The sequence below is a fragment of the Cyclopterus lumpus genome, chromosome 5 (genome assembly GCF_009769545.1).
Source record: "Cyclopterus lumpus isolate fCycLum1 chromosome 5, fCycLum1.pri, whole genome shotgun sequence".
Classification (NCBI taxonomy): domain Eukaryota; kingdom Metazoa; phylum Chordata; class Actinopteri; order Perciformes; family Cyclopteridae; genus Cyclopterus; species Cyclopterus lumpus.
The window spans coordinates 18,622,334-18,641,819 of NC_046970.1; the positions used below are offsets into that span (position 1 = coordinate 18,622,334).

The following is a 19,486-nucleotide window of genomic DNA, read 5'->3' on the forward strand; positions in this document are numbered from 1 at the left end:
CCCAAGTTAAATTCCCACTGAATGTATCATACAGTAAAAAGTTATGCCAATGCATACATTACCAGGCACACATATACATTCAAACCAACCTTTATGTGGAATTCTAGGTTCTCATCCATTGCAAATATATGTTCAAAGATGTCCTCTGCGATCCGGGGAATGATTCCCATTCCCTGGGGATCATGAAGGTTCCCCTAGGAGAAGAAAGAGAGGAGATAAGAACATGTGTGGGATGAATTAGGTGCAGAGAATAGTAAAAGAAAGGAGAGCAGAGAGACTTTTGACTTAAAAGGGAACAGGGTTGTTTCCCAGAGAGAGTTGTAAACGAGGTTAGTGCCCACGAAAGGCTGGAAAGAGAGATAGTGAGCGATGACAGTGATGGAGAGAGATGTACTGTCAGAGGAGAGCAAATGAGGATATACTCCTAAAGAATGTGTGTGTGTGTCGTGTGTGTGCACCACAGCAAGAGGTATATCTTTCGAATAATTTAATGATATTGTACCTCCATGGTGTGCGTTTTTCCAGAAGAAGTCTGCCCATAGGCAAAGATAGTCCCATTATATCCACCCAGTACATCTATAATTAATAAAAGCAAAACACAAAGAGCATTTTAAAGAAATGAGAAAACAATATGAACATTTAAAATAAGGCAGTAAAAAAGAAAAGGAAAATCTGACAGAATTTCAGCCAGCCAGGTATGAAACCAGTAAGACAGGAAGGCAGAGAAGCACCTACACAAAGACAGATATCTTTGACCTTTGTTTTAAAGACAGATCAGACTGTGCCACATAAAGCGTTTCGGCACTAAGAGGTACATGGTATTCAAGCTTGGTTAGTCTCTGTGTATAAACACATCACACCTGCTGCTGTTAAAGTCACCAGGAGACACTCAGTGATGTACCAATCAAATACAGAGATATTTATTTCTCTCTCCACTCATCTGAGAGGACAACCCACAAGTTGAGGTTATAAAGGAGCTCACTGCTATACATGATATTGCTGACACAGTCTAATAAAACCCCTAAGGTAAAAGTCAAACATGGATTAAAGAAAAACACTTCACCCTGAAAGTCTGGCTGCCAAAGGTCAGCTGACCAAACACTAATCACAAAGGCGCTGAGCTAAAACACACTCCTCCCCCCTGTCCTGTGTTGCCTTTACGCTAGACTACTACTTAAAGCACTTCTCTACTACAACTCTCAGCTCAGCAACATATCTTCCACTGCGTCCACAGCGGTCATAGTGAAACAAAGCGTGACACATAACAAAGAATTAAGATTCTGTCTGGAAATAAAGACAGCCAAAAATAAGATCAGAGACAGGGAACCCCAGAAAAGAAGAGAAGAGAAAGCGAGGAAAGACAGCGTGAGTGCGAGAAGAAGACGGTGAGAAGAGAGACTGACAGCCAGAAAGACCACAAAGGAGAGAAAGTGTAAACATTGATGTGTCTGCAAACCAACTTTCTCTGGCCTTGCTCTGTTACACTTTTCCCCTGACACATTTCAAATCCCATTCCCTCATTTTGCTACATCCCTAACCTCGGATTCGTTCAACCATGCACTGCGATTCATCTCGCCTTTTTATTTGGTCTTTCCTTGGCCTACTTGGTAATCTCCCCGTCTGTAAGTAATCTCTCCCACCAAATCAATCTTGTTTTTTATTCTCCATCTGGAGTTGTTGAATGAAATACCACACTCGCTTTGAAGGTGGCACAAAACCGAGATCTTAATAGGGGTAGAAAAGAGGTAGACGGATGGGAAGGGTGAAATAAATAAGATTCAACTCTGGCTTGGTTTCCTTTGATCTCGGGACTTCTGGATACGCTGGTCCCGCTGTTACTGTTGTTAATCTGTGCATGCCGATGCTCATACCTGTAGGTCGTGTGACCACATCATGTCATAGAAATTGTTTTTCACACTTCTTGTAAGAAGCTGTTAAGGCATGCAGTCAGTGGATTGAGCGTAAACTGACAAAGCAAGTAGGGGAACCCAAGGATATATTCATTCAAGGTGTATTGGCTTTCTCTTTCAGCTTTTAAGTCACTCACCCCGTTTATGTAACTCACCTTTGACAATCTGCTTGGCGCAGGTGTTGTAGACCTGTATCTGTGTGGTGTTAGTGGGGAACACCTGGTCGAACACAAAGGACTTCCCCTGTGAACAGCAACACAAACGCAGTCAGCTACACGACAACACAGACAGTTTAGAGACTGTTTTACACCTCATCATCCCCTGTGACTCCCTTTTAAATCTCCCTTGTGAAGTTTGTGAAGCATGGGTGTGTTAGAGAGAGCAAAGGAGTCTTCATACATCATGCTTATCACTAAAACATTATATTGCCACTATAAAAAAGTGCCACATCAATATTTATTTCATGGACGCTGTGTCCATCTGTGTGTCTTTGCCTTGAATAGCAGCGCATATCACATTAAGAGGCCCATCCGTCTTATTTGAGTGGAAACTTCTCCTGTTTTTGTGTCCGATTTATGTGTATTTTGTGGTATTGAGAGACAGTGGGTGTTTTAAATGAGCGCAGTGCAGCGTGAAGCGTCGTGCAAAAGGCTGTGCGACCCCAAGAGAGACAGAGGAAAGAGATCACATCTGAGGTGAAGCCATTAGAGGCAGTGTTCAAGGACTTGAAGAGTAAAGTGATGCAGTCGAGTGGAGGAGGAGAGCAGAGGGGTGGAAATGCAGAGTGCAGAAGAAACTACATGACCTGAAACCAGCGATGGCATGTGTGAAAGATATTTTCTCACATAGCAAAACATGAAATCTTTCCTATCCTTTCAGAATTTATATTCTACTCAATACTCTCAAAAAAAATAAGTTTGATTTAGTTTTTATATTTTTTTTTACAAGTTCCTACTCAATACTGTCAAAAAGAAAGAGAATAATAACACACAAAGACAGATTATCATTGTGTCAGACAGCAATGCAGCCAGTTAGTCAACAGTTGCGAACCAGCTGACTATCAGCCATTAAACAAGTTACACAGCCAATGAGATAGACTAATTAAACCCACACAGACTTGAGTTTCCACTCAACCAATTAATTAACCAGCATGCATCATTCCACTCAAAAAACAGTTCACTCAGATATTCAGTCAACCACTCAGCCAAAACCTGATGATGAATATAGTGACTGAGAGCAGTCTCCTAAATAAAACATGCCTGACTTCTAGAGGGATGCATACAGTATGTGTATAGAATTCACAGAAGCTGCACCGCCCACAAACCCTGCAGACATCAACTGTAGAGGAGGCTATCTAACCTTTACATGTTGTTCACTCTGCTCTTTGTGTTGCATTGGTTGCATTGCGAACACTTTGAGTATATATTGACTCGTAGGTATATGCTGACTTTGATGATGTAACATCACGTTTTTTATTTTTACATGCAAGTCTGTGAACTGAATTTAACTGAGATGACAGTCAAGAGAGACAGAGAAAATAACATGAGAGATCCGTCAATGACGTGCAACAAAAGGTTCCCAGCCAAACCGAGACGGTCAAAACCGCGTAAACAATGCAGACGCCCCGATTTATTTGCTTAATCATCACGAATGTGTATTGCATCAAATTGCATCATTTCACATAACGCAAGCAGACTTGGAGCTCATTTTTGCTCTTGACCTATAATGAACCAAATAAAAGTGACTCAGCTATGTCTCCGTCACGTCTAAAGAAAGGCTGCAGACTTCTCAAATGGTACTTCCCTTTTGAAATGACAATAAAGGTTTTTTTATGTAACGTGGATATACTGTGTATTGGGCAGGATTTATATTGGCCACAAACCAACAATTTTATTATCTATCCTTATTGTTGAGAGGGTTGTATGGTGAGTAGAAAGTGGGAGCATCACGTTACATAATTAAGTCATTAAATCCATACAAGCTCCATGAGTCCTGCACAATGCTGCCCGTTATATATTTTCATTGGTCTTACTATGCTCACAAATGTCCATGCAAAAGCTTTTCACTGTTACATAATCTACAATAAAGAAAATTACATTATTCTGCCCTTTACTGAAAAGCCATACAACTCCGGGGGATGCTCTGTGATTATGTTTGCACCAGCGGTCTGGGAAATAATACATCCATAATCCCCTGCACCTCCAAGTATTACATATGGGCCCGGCTGCTGAGTCTTTTAAATGACACATTCAACAACAAGCTTGACACAAAATCCCAGTGCACACAACTATATCAGTGGCTTGAATAATAAGCTCTCTGTCTGGTATTAAAGGATGTATTCTTCTGTCATCGCAGTTTATTATGTTCCTTTAGCACTCCATCAGCGCATCCACTGGTTTTCTAGTCACATAAAATGTTAACGCTTTGTAGGCTTCCTGTTAATTTGTGCACAAGATGTCACCATTTTAGGGGGTAATAATGTGTCACAGTAAAGGTTTTATTATTTATACTAGTACAATTCTAGCAGCCTTCTCAAGAGCAGCTCTTAGAAACAACTGCCCGCCCAACACTGTGCTTCCTTTGGTCAATGCACCTGTCATGACATAGTTGCTGCACATACCAAAGTTGTAGCTACTCACATTCAGATACACCTGTGAAATACAGTGTGGGTCACGGGAAGAAAATTCTCACAGGCAGACTTTAGTGTCAAAGTAGTCAACTAACCCAACTAAAAGGGCCCCAAACAGCTATAGATTTATTATGATGTTTCCATGAAAAATATTGAATTATGTTACTAGTCTAACTCTTTGTAATGTTACCCCTCAAAAAAACGTACCAAGGCAAGCCCCTAAATAATTGGCAACTTAATTGTACACTAAATTTACTTAGTGTGTACTTCTACAAGAAAGCATGGGAGTGCCCCTACAACAATTAACTGACAGATAAATGTTACTGGTACATTGTAGATTCAGATTGATTTGCGAAATATAACAATTAATATGTAATGTATTATTATTCAATAATCTATTCAGCATTATATTAGAATTGAAAGCTCCACCTAAAACGACACTCAGTAACCGAATAATTTACTACATTGTGTGGTTAACGCCTCTATTTGACTCTCCACTTGAAAATACTAATTTGAATGCTGGACTTTTACTAAGTGGTATTGTGGCATTAATAGTTTTACCATCTATAGACTTAATATCTTCGCTATTAAATAAGATGTAAATGGAATTCAGAGCATATCTATGATTCAGTCAGTGTTGGCTGGAATTGCTGCCACACGGCTCTCAACATGGCGACAGTTCAACCTGCAGCTAATATTTACAGCGTTCTGAAAACCAATTGTGTTCTGTGGAGTTTATTTTAACAAATTAACTAATGTTACGTATAGTAAATTAATAAATACAAAAATATGAATGAACGCTAATTCAACTGTCAGTTGACCGCTAAACAATTTGAGGCTAGTTATCGGGACTTGTTTTTCTGCTATTAATTTTTAATTATATATTAATGTGGTATAATAACCTCATTTACTGAGGAATTAATTTAAAATTATGGAACAAGTACAAAGGTAGTGGTCAATTTGCTTTGGCTAAGGCAAGCTGTGGCTCTCTTTGCAGTTAGCTTCACCTAACCACAGTCCAGCCCGCTGTTTGGTGTTACCTCTGTTTTGCTGTTTAATATTTTCAAATTACACATAACAAAAATTTTAAAAAATGTCAATAGTTCAACCTTTTTCCACGCTTTCTAAAGTAAATATTATGATAAAGATATATTAAGTTGATATATTGATATTAATATAGTAGATGAGACATCCCATGTGTTCAACCTATTTTAAGAGAAAAGGCAATTTGAGCCACTCCCAAAAGCTGTAGCTAAAATATCTGGCAGTAATACTGCAATATAAGACATTGCTCGAGAACATGTCCACAAGGGCAGCCCTCTCTACAGTGCATACACTAATTTGTTTATGACAGCGGGGACAGTTTTGGCAGAATCCAAGCTTCATTTTAATATATTATTTCTCTTCCATTTCTTAATAAACTGAACTGATTAGCTGTTGTTTTCAAGGGCTGTGATCACAACAGCAGGGACAAACAAGCTTCTCATCAGAACTGATTAGAGCTGAATCTGCTTCCAATGATTAATTTGTAATGCAACACAGTATGTACAAACCACACCAAACAACAACGAGGGGGAAGAAATCATGACGTGGTCTTCATTTGGGTGAATAAAATGAGTCGGTTATATAAGCTGGATAAAAACAGCCCTTTGCCAATCATTTTTTCTTCTGGCTCCACCGTTACAACACTAATCTGATCCTGTGCTGCATGAAAATAATAAAAGCATACATGTAAGCTCTCTATATGCATGTCCATCTCTCGGCCCTGTCGGTTTGAGCAGGTATAGGAACACTTGTCAAACAAACACTTGTTTGTTTGATTATGTAATTTAACGGATGTCTTTTCAATTATTTGCATGCACGCTGATGTCGAAAGCTGGAATAGGAAGCACATTTTGTTTGTGCATATGTTAGTGTGTGTGTGTGTGTGTGTGTGTGAGTTTGTGAACATGTGCAAATAATATATTAAATGATGCTTGTATATGCAGACATTGTACATGGCCCTAAGCTTTGTGTGTGATGTCAAACACCCACATGCCCTGTCCAGCCTGCAATTTGTTGCTGTCTGCCAGGAGACAAAAGAGGTGGTGGGTTGCAGGCAAAGAGCGAGAGAGAGAGACAAATACTCAGAGAAACCGAGAGAGAATTTAAAAATACCATAAACTATGAGAATTATTGGCAGTGAAAAACAAGCCTACGAATTAATCAGAATAAACAGAAACAAAAAAAAGATAATATGAATGAAATACAATCAGGATCAAGGCTGACAGAAAGGAAAGAGAGGATGCCGACTGAAGGCAAGAAAATGAGTTCACAAAAGGCAGTGAAAGAAAGGAAGAAAAAAAGGGATGAAAGGTTTCAGGAACAGCTGTTGAATTTAGATAGAGGTCCTCTGGTACACAGGGCGTAATACCCTCTGGATCACAAAGGCCCCTCTCTAACCAGAGGGCTTGGCATGGATAGACCTCTAATAGAAACATACAACGTGTGCACATCGAAATCGTGTACTTATGTCTGCAAACAATGGTTTGCCATAAAAGTAGTATTTATGAGCTGAACAACAAAACAATTTGCTTGTCAGTGCAGTCAGAAACAAAATCCCCCTCCCCCCCCCCCCCTGGAAATTTTTTCGTTGGTTGGAATATTGATTTTTACAGTATAGTTATTTTAATAACTCAGCTTAGTAAGGAGCTTTTTCTTGGATTTAGGTCACTCTGCTGAGTGAATTAAACCCATGCAGCGTGATCATTAGCTTGCTAGCTCTCCTGGTAATGCTAGCCCTCTCACGTCGCCTTCAGCTGAACACTTCAAACCGCACTCAGCCATCTCGCTTTTACGTTACTGTGTTTGGAGGTCACACTCTTAGTCTCCAACTGTTTCAAAGTGAGGGACTCATATGCACCAACATGCACGCCTGGCCAGGCTGGCTACCAAAACAAAGAACAGGGAGGCTCGGATTACAACACACACACAGTGGGAAAGTAATTGTATTCTCTGCTGATTACTCCAATATATCTTTACATAACAAATAGTTGCTGCAATATTAAATTGTTTTGATGTGCGGTTAAGCATTTAGTTTCTATCTTGTGCCCGGGTGACAAGATACACATTACTGCTGACAGTTTCATGCTGTTTCAACGATTGACAGTTGGCGCTATTGTGCAAAGAAACACAGCACTGCGCCAGTAAAGGTAAGAAAGAAGAAGACTGCTACAGTAGATTGCAAACATGGATGTAAACAATGCAGGTTTTTTAGGCAACAGGGATATATTTGATGTGTTTTGATGAGAAAGAGTGAATGTGAACCTAACTTTTTGCAAGAAAACTTACTTATTGTAAGTCGCTTTGGATAAAAGCGTCAGCTAAATGACATGTAATGTAATGTCATGTAAAAACCCCACAGGGCAACTTTTAAAGAGCTCATAATCATCATAACGGTTAAACAAATCAGTCGTGGTTACAAGATCAACCTTGATGCAAACAACACTCTCTGATATAAAGTCACACTTTGTCGCGTTATTTCCACCATCCACGCCAACCTCCTGAGGTTTTGTGGCACTATAATGACCTCAAGCTACATTCACCATTGCTTCTGACAGACAAAAGGTTTTATTCACACGGGAACAAAAGGTCACTTGTCAGGAAAATGTCAACTTGGCTCATTTTAAGTTGATTGATTGACCAATGCCTTCATGCATCTGGTGAGGACAGGCTTCAAGGTAGTAACACACACACAAGAAAAGGCAAAAGCACAAAACAACTCCCCCTGCATATGGGGAATGATTGGTGACTGCCAATACTTGTGGCAAGGAAACGATACTTTTTTATCTCATTCAGACAGGTTTACTTCTTGTCATATTCTTCCTCAGTCTTGTTGCACACCAAAGCCTCCCCCCCCACCAACTAGAGACATATAACTCAATATTTTAAAATGCAGAGCTGGATGAGATAAGAAGATTAGGCATGTGTTCCTCCTCCTCCTACACATAGGGGGCCTGACAGGCAGGCTTTCGACGGCTGTTCACTTTTTTGCTCCATGGCTCCTTTGCAGTGGTTTGGTGTTGGCATGTGAGCTCGACTGAGGGTAGAGGAGGAAAAGCAGGAGGGGTCGTATTTTTTCTCATCAGACTCTGTGTGTGTCTTTGTATCAGTCTCCCCCCCTGCCCCTACAAACTCATCAACTCCCCGTCTCTCTCCTCACACATAAATGCACATACAAGCAGAGTTCATGCTGCCAATGTCTGCTCCATCCGTCAAGCTAATCAGGCTTCAAGCCCCAGATAACAGCATCATTAGTGATTCTCTCGACAACAGAAAACCCCTTTCAGCTGCAAAAGCTCCAGTCACACAATATTACCAAACATAACTGCATTTTCTAATTCACTCTGCTGACAAGTCTAGGCAGAGTCAACTGGCACACACTGCCTCGAGGGCAAAGTGGTGTCGACTGATTGCCGAGTTGCGATGCTGGTGGTATTATTTTTGAGATGTCTTGCAGCTATATTGTAGTCATCAAAGCAATTTTATTTTTGCCATTTTGCTCAACCTTTAGCTTAGGGAACACAACGGTACCATCCAACATCACATTATTAACATTCTAATAATTACATTAACTTCCCTGCATCAAGTTGTTTATTAACGATCCACACAAGTGGAGCAATTAGTCCTCCATCAAACTCTGCATAATTTATCAGGATGAGTGAGAGAAACAGGAGACAGAGGAGTGGAGGAAGATTGGGCTTTGTTCACGGAGTTTCAGACCAGAAAAATAGGAGCAACATCAATCTCCCTAGGGACATTAGTGGAGTGAGAAACATCAACATCCAGTGTGAAATAATTCAAACGACAGATGAACTGAGATGACGGACAGAAAAATACAGAAAAGACAGACAAAGATAGAGAGAAGACCATAAACATGCTGATGAATATTCTTTTATTCCATTCTGAATAGGTCTGGAAAATGACATCCACTCCAGAAGTGCCATCGCAGCTCTACCTGCCACTCTGTTAAGGCTGAACATTAAGACTCAACGCATCTTCAGTACACACCGAAGAGTGTCTGCAGAGTATCAGAGACAGTCAAGTATTGAAAGCTGGCTTGTTCATAACCTTGTTAACTTGTATTGAATCAGGTAGTTCCTAAATTAAATCCAAATGTTGACAGTTGAGTTTTAAATTTTGTTTCTTGACCTTTGACACAAGAATTGACAAAACAATCTCACCTCAGGGCCCGTGAAATAGCCTTTCATTGAACACAACACTGACATATAATCACCTCTAAGTTGATATCGCAAACTGGTTTGTTTGTCTTAACAGAGGCATCAAATCCTCTATACCTCTAAGTGTATTAGTACATCTGTGAGCCACCTGTATTGACTGAATTTATGCTTGAATTGATACTCCAATGAAATCCTAATGCAGGCAACTTATCATGCAGACATCTCACACTCTATACCAAATATAACTAGAGTGAAATATCTGTCTTTGTAGCTGCTAAATGCTTGACTAAACAATTAGTTGCTAACTATATGTGTCTGTTAGTGTGGACAGATCTCAAGAGAAACAACACCAGTGGTGTGAGTGAACCAAAACAGTAACGTTGCAGCCGGATTGCTGAAACTAACCAAAAACCACTAATCAAGAGCCAAATGTAGGCAGACTGATACAGTTCAGGTGGGAGGGAGGTGACTAAGACAGGGGGCATCTTGTGGACAGGTGGAGAATGGCAAGAATGGGATTGATGAAGTAGGGCTATCGCCTGATTGAGGGACATAGAGGCAGAATGTAAGACAAAGTATTAATAAATAGAAAAAGGCATTTACAATACCATGATAACTGAACAAGTTCTATCTGCAGATTAAGATCATGTAATAAGAAAAGCATCTACGAAATGGATTCAGAGGTGAGATTATTTTAACAACTAAACAGTGTTACTTGGACAAAGTTCTTGTACAGCAGTTTATGTTTTAAAACATGTAACATTTGAGAGCTCTGGCTAATACTGTAAAAAGAGAGGAGAGGCTTTTATAGAAATACATGTTTATACTTCTCAAAGCAAGGCATCGAATAAAATATTTTCTCATATCAGACTTGAAAACCAGGTATTATATAATTGTTACGCTCTACGAGGGTTCCACAATTTTAAATTTTTTTAAATTGATGCATTACTATTGTTAGGACTGGACAATATATTGATATAATATCAATAGCATGATTTTGAGATCATAATGCAGTTACATACATTGTATTCAGATTTTTGTTGCCCAGCTCTACCTACTGTGTATTGCGTGGGAAAGAGCTAAAGCCCAGAACACCTTATAAAAGCAAAGCACACTGAAAATGATACAGAGTTCAAATAGACTTTCAATGAAGAAACTGCAGATACTGAGAAAACAAAATAATTGAACGAGTGAAAGAGTAAAGGAAAGAGCAGGAAGAGCAGAAAACACTTTTCTGGGATGAAAAAGATGCCTCATGGTGACACGTTCCAATGTCACGTTTGATTTGGCCTCCAGCCTTTGGCCTCTCAACATTATAGATTTATAGAAATTGTACAGAAAATAGAAAAGAACTTTGTGATAGAGATAAGTAGATTAACATGAATTGGGATCAGCGACCTCAGCCTGGAGCAAAGAGTTTCGAGCTATGTGAACTCTTAAAGGGAATATTTAATGTCAAAGAAAATATCTGAGGTCTCGTGGACTCAAAGTCACTCCCTCTATTTCAGCCAGCAGCCACCTGCATTGAGCTTCACCTGCGTATAAGCAAATCCAGTCCAAATAAATTTACACATCCTGACAGCAGCTTCGTCTCTGTCTGCGCTGCTTCGGCACAACACAGAAAAAGCCAAACACATTTAGCATTTAATACGGAGGAAATCTTTTTTTTCAGGCAGCAAGCTTACCTTAAAGCATCATGCCCAAGTGCTAAAGCAGCACTGAATGTGTGAAATAATCTAATCAACACTTGCGGGAATAGTCATTGCATTCATTTATCACAAGTATAATTTTACCTCAATGTGTTCTTGTAAAAAAAGGAGGCCTATTGTACCATTTGTGAGACGGAATAACAAAAACTAATGCCCCTCTCTTCACTAAACCTCTCAAGAAGCCCTTGATTCCTCTATACCAGTAATTAAACTAGTACATACAGTATACCCACGAGACAACTGAATTTAGGCGAGAAGTTATGCTCCAATAAAATAATATGATAATGCAGGCAACTTTTAATGCAGACATCTCTACACTCTGTGCCAAATTGAAATAGAGGTGTTCTGTTGTCTTGGTCCACAGTCCTAATTAAATCTGAAACCAGACCCTCGACACTGTGACTGATCCTCAGAAGCAGCCCGAGGAAGACACAGGCAGTAATCCACCAACTATGCCATCGACGACAATGAGCCCGGTTAATGACTACATGTGGCACTGAATGAATTATAAATTAGGGTAGGATGGAAGACGTGAAAATATGGCACATAAGCACACATTTCTATCATCTTGTGTACGCTGTGGGCAATTATTAAAGCTAGTGGAACTGGGGGAACAGCTGAATGGAAAACGAAGCGATCCAAGAAATAGTAGTGAGCAATGATTTGAATTTGCTGTAAAAATCAACAACGCGGTTAAGAGGATTTTGTTCAGTTACAACTAACGACCGAGCTGTGCACCGAGGTAATTTGGATAATAAAAGGCCTCCAGAAAAAAATTTGAATGGTATTGGGAGTTTGCATAAAATGGCGTTAATTAGAAACACAGGGAAATAGAAGAGGGAGCGTAAAAGAGCAAAAATAATCAGTATGTCGTGATTATATATGTACTTACCTAGAGCCACAAAGAAAACAGCTGATACTGTATGCCAGAGAGGTGTTTTTTTAAATCGAGAGCCATGCAATAATTCAAACGATTGCCAAGATTTTCCAAGTCTCTGTTCATGTATTGTAGTATAAAAATCACAAATTAGATTTACGATTAAAAGCAATGAAGGCAAATCTTCTTTAAAGCATGGCTCCCCTGAGAAAGGAGCAAATCGGTGACCCAGGGTAGATATCAATGTGCTATAGTGTCAGATCGATAAACTGAACTGTGATTAGTTGAAGGAAACATAGTCCTGGGCATGCAAAGTGCAGGGATGCTCCTCTCGTCGCCTTGGGATTTCCTTCTTGATCTACTTCCAGGCTAATACAGCGCCAACTGCCCATGGAGCCATGGCACGTGCACACACACGTGTGCGAGCACACACGTGTGCAGCCGGTTACGCTGTACTGCCCACAGACGCCGAGGGCAGACATGACGACCAGGCAGCATCCTGGGCAGGGCCGTGGTTAATGAGGACAGGATGCTCCATTAACGCTCCCCGGAGCGACAAGCCTGCTAGTCACAGCCCACTTCCGTCATGAAGGGAGAGAGATGGGCAGGAAACGCGTTGATGAACTGGCACAAGCTTATCTAACCCTGGCATGTGTCCAAACTGAGTAAAAATAAAGATGAGCTGAAGGAACTGGCAGCTAATATGCAGTTGAGTGTGGCTGATGACTAAATTGGAGTCAGTATAATGTTAATGTTGGGGGAAAGATGAGAAGGGGGAGGTGGCATTGCATGTTAGTATGGGTTGTGGCTAGATTAAGCACTTTACAGTTCAAAGTAGTACACGGTAGCCATAAAGTAGTGGTGGTTAGAACATAGATTTTTCTCTTGAAATACAGTTAAATGAATCTCAGCGAGTATATTTAGGAAACTCTCACATATCTGGACCGACTAGAGTGCTATAACCCTCACCAAAGAACCAAAGATCCTTTAAAATTCCAATGACTCCGGACTGACAGGCGCGTCCATATTGACACCATTAAAAACCCACTAAACTCAGCCTAACTTAATGAGATGACAGACGATGCTGAGCTTCTCCTCACACTTCTTCCCAAAACTGCTGCTGAGTCATGAGGAAAATGAGCCGCAGAATCATTATACCATAAAAAAAACAACTAGACAGAGAGAAATACAGTGAAGTGTGTATTTAGGAAGAGAGAGCGAGAGAGGGAGGTCTGACTCCCCGGAGGTCTGATGGTCGCTGTTGCGATGACGCCATTCAACGGGAGAAATGAGTGCAGATCTTGACCCTACACAGCAATCCCATTACACAGCCTAATTGGATAGGGTGTGTGCACTGCATTGATAGAAATAGAACACTAAAGGGTGCAGGGTGGGGATGAGGGGAGCCCTTTGGACCTCAATTTGTGACTGTTTGGTCGGCAGGCAGTTAAAGCCACCGCAAACAAATATCCTTGAGGAGAAAACAGCTCGAGTGGCTCTATAAATAACCAAAGGTACGAGGCAGGTAGATGACTTTACTCTGCGCCCGCCATGCATGCACTATCAACAGTTTGTTCCAACCGCAGCTGTTTTCCCCACTTGGCGCCTCGTCAAGAAACGGGCAGGGGAAGAAAAGAGAATTAGCCCCACGAGCCCGACAGGGAAAGAGCCGCAGCTTCATCCCAATTCAGACAAACATCTTAGATTGGCCGCTCATGAATAATCGCTTCATTTAAAAAAATACAACATTATTTTCTGCAACAGTAGCACAAATCCTAACTCATTGTTATAAATCTCCGAACAATCTTTCAGAGGGAAATAAATGCTTTCTTGTGAGGAAGTAGCAACGCCTGGATAAAAAGGGTGAGCTCTGGTGCAGAATAAACTCCATCTCATGTGAACCTTTTTGAATAGATTTTTTTTAATCCTCTATTCTTCCTAAAAATGTAAGAAAGGTGTTTTTTGCAGCAGTTTATACAGCAGCCTTTAACACCAGAGAGTTTATATGGTTGGCTTGTAAGCAAGCAAGGGAACAGCTACCAAGGAGAGGTAATCCATAGAATTATAAATGGGGTGCAGAAAATAGAGAATCAATAGTTCTTTAATGTGCACATTTCAATTTGACTCGCTAACACAGGTGGAGCGAGGAGGGACTCATTTCACCGCAAAGTTCATCTACCTCGAGATCTATCATGGTCAACAAAAACAAAAGATCAAACGGCTCCAGAAGACAATGACAATGAGGTTGGTGTAAAGGTTAAGGACTTGATGAAAGTTTTAATTTATAGCTACAGTAACATACACACATGCAGAGGAACGTGCTCACGCCCCAAGGTCGAGTCTGACAGGAATCATCCTGAGACTGGCAGTTTTTGGAAACCAACACAAAGGGGAAGGAGGCTTTTCTTGTTGGTTTTGTGTTTTGGTGCAAAACGTAAACAGTCTGGCACTGCTCCAGGATGCAGGCTCATTAAATGTGTACCTCTAATATTGGAAAGTAATGGTCCATGATTAAAGGGACTTCTCGGTTCAGAGACACAATGACCTATAGTTGAAGAGGCACTGCAGAGTAAAATCCACTGTTAAGCATTTCCTCTTGCTCATTTAAAATAGTTAGATATGGAGAGGGATCTAACAATCTGTGTTTACAAGTTACCCCCCCGAAGCTAAACTCAGACTAAGTGTGCAGCTAAGAATATTCACAAAGGTTTACAATAACAACAGCCAAATTAACCATATCGTTATTTCATTTTGGACAAAAGGAATGGAAACGATGCTGTTTCCCCTCTTCAGTACTACTGAGGCTCCATAAGCTCTCACATCTTCAGGAGATATGACAACAAACCACCACAGGGGGAATAGCGCAGTTGTTTCACATAGACTGTTAACTCATATCTTAGCATCATATACTGCCACTGGTATGATGCATATATGCATACAATGTATCTTTAATAAGCCTAGCATGTGTACAGCTCGCTCGTATGGCTCGAGCTTGAGATATCTATATGTCACTGCCTCGGAGCAAGACAAAGGAAATTCCATATCTTGCTGCTTCGGAGGCGACCGTGATTATTTATTATTCATAGAACTGAATCCAAAAGGGTAATTCATCGTGGTTGTCGTTTTCGCCTGCCAGGAGATTAGGAGGGACAATCTGGCCCCTGTGACGCCACATTGTTCCAGACAGTGAAAAAGCAGAGACAGCTGTGTCACTCCACTGTGGAGCAAATACAAAGGCCGAGGTCTGGACAGTACAGACTGAGTACGGTCATTACTGTCACACAGCCAGTGAGCGCTGCGAGGCTCCACAGGTGGCATGCGAGAGGAAGAAAGACGAAAGGAACAAACCAATACGAATTAACACATTCATTGTTGTCGGTGACGTAGTCATTTAAACGACTTGTGGGGAAAATGGTGTCGCAATGTCTGAAAGTGCTTCTAAGGAACTCGTCAGGAACCTGAATGTCTAACTTAGGGATGCAAGTTTACCTGTTTTACATGTCTTCTATAAATGTGATGTGTTTCTCTGAAGATTCAACATTCGCTGCTGTTTCAGACCTGAATGAGTGATTCTGCTCAGTTGTGTTCGTGCTGCATCGTGTTGCACTGATGCTCCGCACCTCCGAGAAACGGCACTGATTCCTCACCACTGATGCCGAGTGAATGCTGAATAGTACTTCTTGTTCTATGGCAGTGAAGTAACAAAACCTGAAGTTCAAGTCAAGTCTCAAGCCCGTAAGGTTGAAATTCAAGTCCAAGTCACTGAGGTGACGTCTGAGTCGAGTCTAGACCAACTGAGTTGAGTTTTTAATACTCTAAAGCTACACAAATAATATGTCTACATTGACAATGGATCAGTTGACTGTATAGTATGACAGGGGTTGCTCATCTCAAACTGGCACCAGACTCTCAAGTTATCGTCAGCTCTATTGCGCGTTTTAGCATCTTTCAGCTCAATATTTAAAGTCTGGAACTTTTGATTCCGTCTCACCGCTCTAATCATAACTGGTATAGACTCACTGCACCTGCCCAGCAGCAACCATTAGACAGACAACCTTTGGTGTGTAGCCGGTGAACATATGGCAGCGTTTAGTAGCTAAAGAGCCAGAAATTCACTCAAGAGTTAATGGAGAACAACATATAGTCTAAATCTTCTCTTTTTTTTAAGCCAGGTTGTGTAAATGTTCGATTTGAGAAAAAACACAATCTTTCTCCAAGAAATGTAAACTTGAATAAAATGCATCCTTAGTCAATTGTTATACTCTTGCTTCTGCGCGCCTACTTTGTCTGGTATGAGCAGCTTATGGAGGCTTATGTCAGAAATATAAAGATAGATATTGCTGTGTGAGTAATATTTCTTTGCTATCTTTACGACTTCTCTCCTTGAGTGACAGGCATTTGAGCCAAATAAACTATGTCAACGTTTTTTTTGGCAGCAATTGAAAATAATTTGAGCAAATGCAGGGATTTCAGTGTTGTCAATTTAACAGTTGTGTAACCTTGCTTGAAGTAATCCCTGTTTGAGTAGTGCAAGTCTGAGTTCAAGTTTTCAAAATTCATATCCAACTTGTTTCAGTGTGCTTTTTGACTCTTCAATGAAATCGCTGCACATCAGTCAGACTCCCCGTCCCCCCCGTCCCCCCCGTCCCCAATGTGTTGAGGCCCCCAGAGACGTTCCTTCATCAATTCAGAGCACACCACCACGCCATCTTCCCAGATATTTAATCTTTCCAAGTCTCCTCCTTCCTGTCTGCCACCCAGTTGCCGTCAAACCATCACTCAAGACCTGAAATCATGTGCTCTGTCAGTTAACAAGTTCTGGAAAGATCCTTCATCTCAGGCAGACAAATGTGGGGCCATCACGGCTGTCCAGATGCAAATTGTTTTTACCAACCGTCAGAATGCGAGCGCTTAGTTGTCACTACGGGATCCCTGCAGCATGCCTGTTCGCCTCCCAGCCTAATATTTTAAATCGTCATCCAACCTGACGGCCGAAGCATTTCAACTCTCAGAAGACATATTTTTCTACAACTTCTAGAGAGATGCTATAGTAGGAAAACACTCACTCTGATAGCAGTTACACAACTAACAATCCTACGCATTACACCTCCCAAACAATTACATTCAGACATATGAAAACTGTGCATGCATCTGTGATCATATATAGGCATCTGAGTGGAAGGAAATTTCAGTGACTGGAAATATAAGAAGAGAGCTGCAAGCTTCTGTTTTCAGACATTATCAGTTTTGAAGACCCCTGCTGCCATACTTCTTGGTAGGCAACAACAGCCGTGCAGTGTGTACGTTTTCTTGGCATAACGACAGATCACAGTTCCCTTAATTGGTTAACAGGATTTCAATTCCTGTACACTGTTTTAAGCTGTCATCATCTGCAGACTACTAGTACACACTAAAACACTGCAGCCTCAATGAAACAGAAGCACTGACATCAAACACGTGGCTGAAAGACAACGATTCAAGATACTCTTTGGAATTTAAAACTGACAGTTATAAATAAACTCATAATATACAAGAAAGAACATCTGTATGGATTTTCCATTATCTGCTGCCTTCAAACGCACACAGAATATATTTAAATACAGTTTCCAAGACTGAAGCGGGAATGATTTCAAGTCGGATTGCCAACCTGCCACTCCCAAATAGCATCAGAATGATGTAATTCGGTCATTCAATCTGCTGGAGGAAGATATCGTGCTCCTTACACCATAGACAAAAACCATGTCTGGAATTACAATAGGTGTGTGAGTGTGTGTGTGTGTGTGTGTGTGTGCGTGTGTATGTGACAACATTTGTAAGCTGCTAGGGATTTACCGCTGTCTTCATCAACTCAACTCTCAAGCCATACGTGTGTGTGTGTGTGTGTGTGTGTGTGTGTGTGTGTGTCTGTTAGTGTGGGCCCTGATGTACTTTACATCTAAAAAATGAGAACATTTGCATTTAGAGCACTCTTGATCTCCCGCTGTGAACCTCAGCCTCGGGTACAACTCGGTTCATCTTCACACGCTGCTACAATGGCAGTGACAGTAATCATCAGCAGCAATTTAAATCTATTGACTGGACAGAAACACCCTGCAGAGCCTAATTATGGTCGATTGTCATCAGATTTGCAGTACCTGATACCGCAACAATTCTTTTGAAGCTGACTGCAAAGATACACCAACAACAATCAACCCATCCTTTATAATCTTCTGATACAGGAAATTAACACACCGAATCCGGCAAATCAATGCCACAAAAGAAGCAAATAATGAGACAGTGTGGGATCACAGAGGTGGGGCCAAAAAAATGATGAGTTTTTAAGATCTTCTCAACGCTAGTAAAGCTCAGGCTTGTGTCATTTATTTATCTTGGCTTTATTTCAACAAGAAATGGGATGGTTTGGGAAGCTCATCTGAGGACATGACTTAAGAGGCTATTCATCAATTTGATCTATAGCTTTATTTCCTGCAAGGTTTAGTCCACCTTGTTGCACTGGACTGCATCTGAATGATGCATGATGCTGATCAGAATATTGATAGGGGCTATACTTAGTTTGATCCCGTTCCGAAGCCTGAGCCTTCAGTGTTGTCTGGTCAATATGTGATGTGTGAGATGAGAAGTGTAACCCCTAGCGTTAGCGCACGCCGACTGCATGCGGCGACAACGAGGAAGGAGATCGTTAAAAGATAACTTACCCCGAGGACGACAGTGTCTTCACCTTGAAATATTGGGATGAACTTATCTCTGCGGGTAATTTCCGACTTGTTCAAAGGACGAAACCGACACAAAACCTTGATATTGCATTCTGCGTTAGCATCTGCCATCGTAGTGGGGGAAAAAAAATAGTAGACGCGCTTCCAAAAGACAACGAGGAATTTTAAATTAAAGACCAAATATTCCCCGTGCAACCTTTTCCCGTAAACCACCTGGACGCAGGCTGAAACCACCGGCTATACCCACATGCAAAGCGAGACCGGCAAGCGAAACATTTGGAGATGAATGAACTGCGAGTTTTTTGGGGGAGACTAAAGCCGAATTCATTAAAGAAACGTAAAGAAAGAATCCGTTTGAGAGAGTTTCCTGTTTAAAATATCCTCAACACAACTCGGGTCCAGTTGAGTGGCGGAGAACAGATGGAGAGT

At 41.0% G+C, this 19,486-nt stretch overlaps 1 protein-coding gene across 2 annotated transcripts in view; it reads right to left on the bottom strand.

Annotated features, from left to right (window-relative positions):
• kif5ab (kinesin family member 5A, b) overlaps window positions 1-19,168 on the bottom strand; it is a 51,107-nt gene extending 31,939 nt beyond the window's left edge. For both annotated transcript variants that reach the window (XM_034533115.1, XM_034533116.1), the window contains exons 1-4: window positions 19,040-19,168; window positions 2,066-2,153; window positions 503-576; window positions 90-194 (exon numbers count right to left, since the gene is read on the bottom strand). In XM_034533115.1, coding sequence (XP_034389006.1) covers window positions 90-194; window positions 503-576; window positions 2,066-2,153; window positions 19,040-19,168 — 396 coding nt within the window. The remainder of the gene's footprint in view (window positions 1-89; window positions 195-502; window positions 577-2,065; window positions 2,154-19,039) is intronic.
• Between the last annotated feature and the right edge of the window lie 318 nt (window positions 19,169-19,486).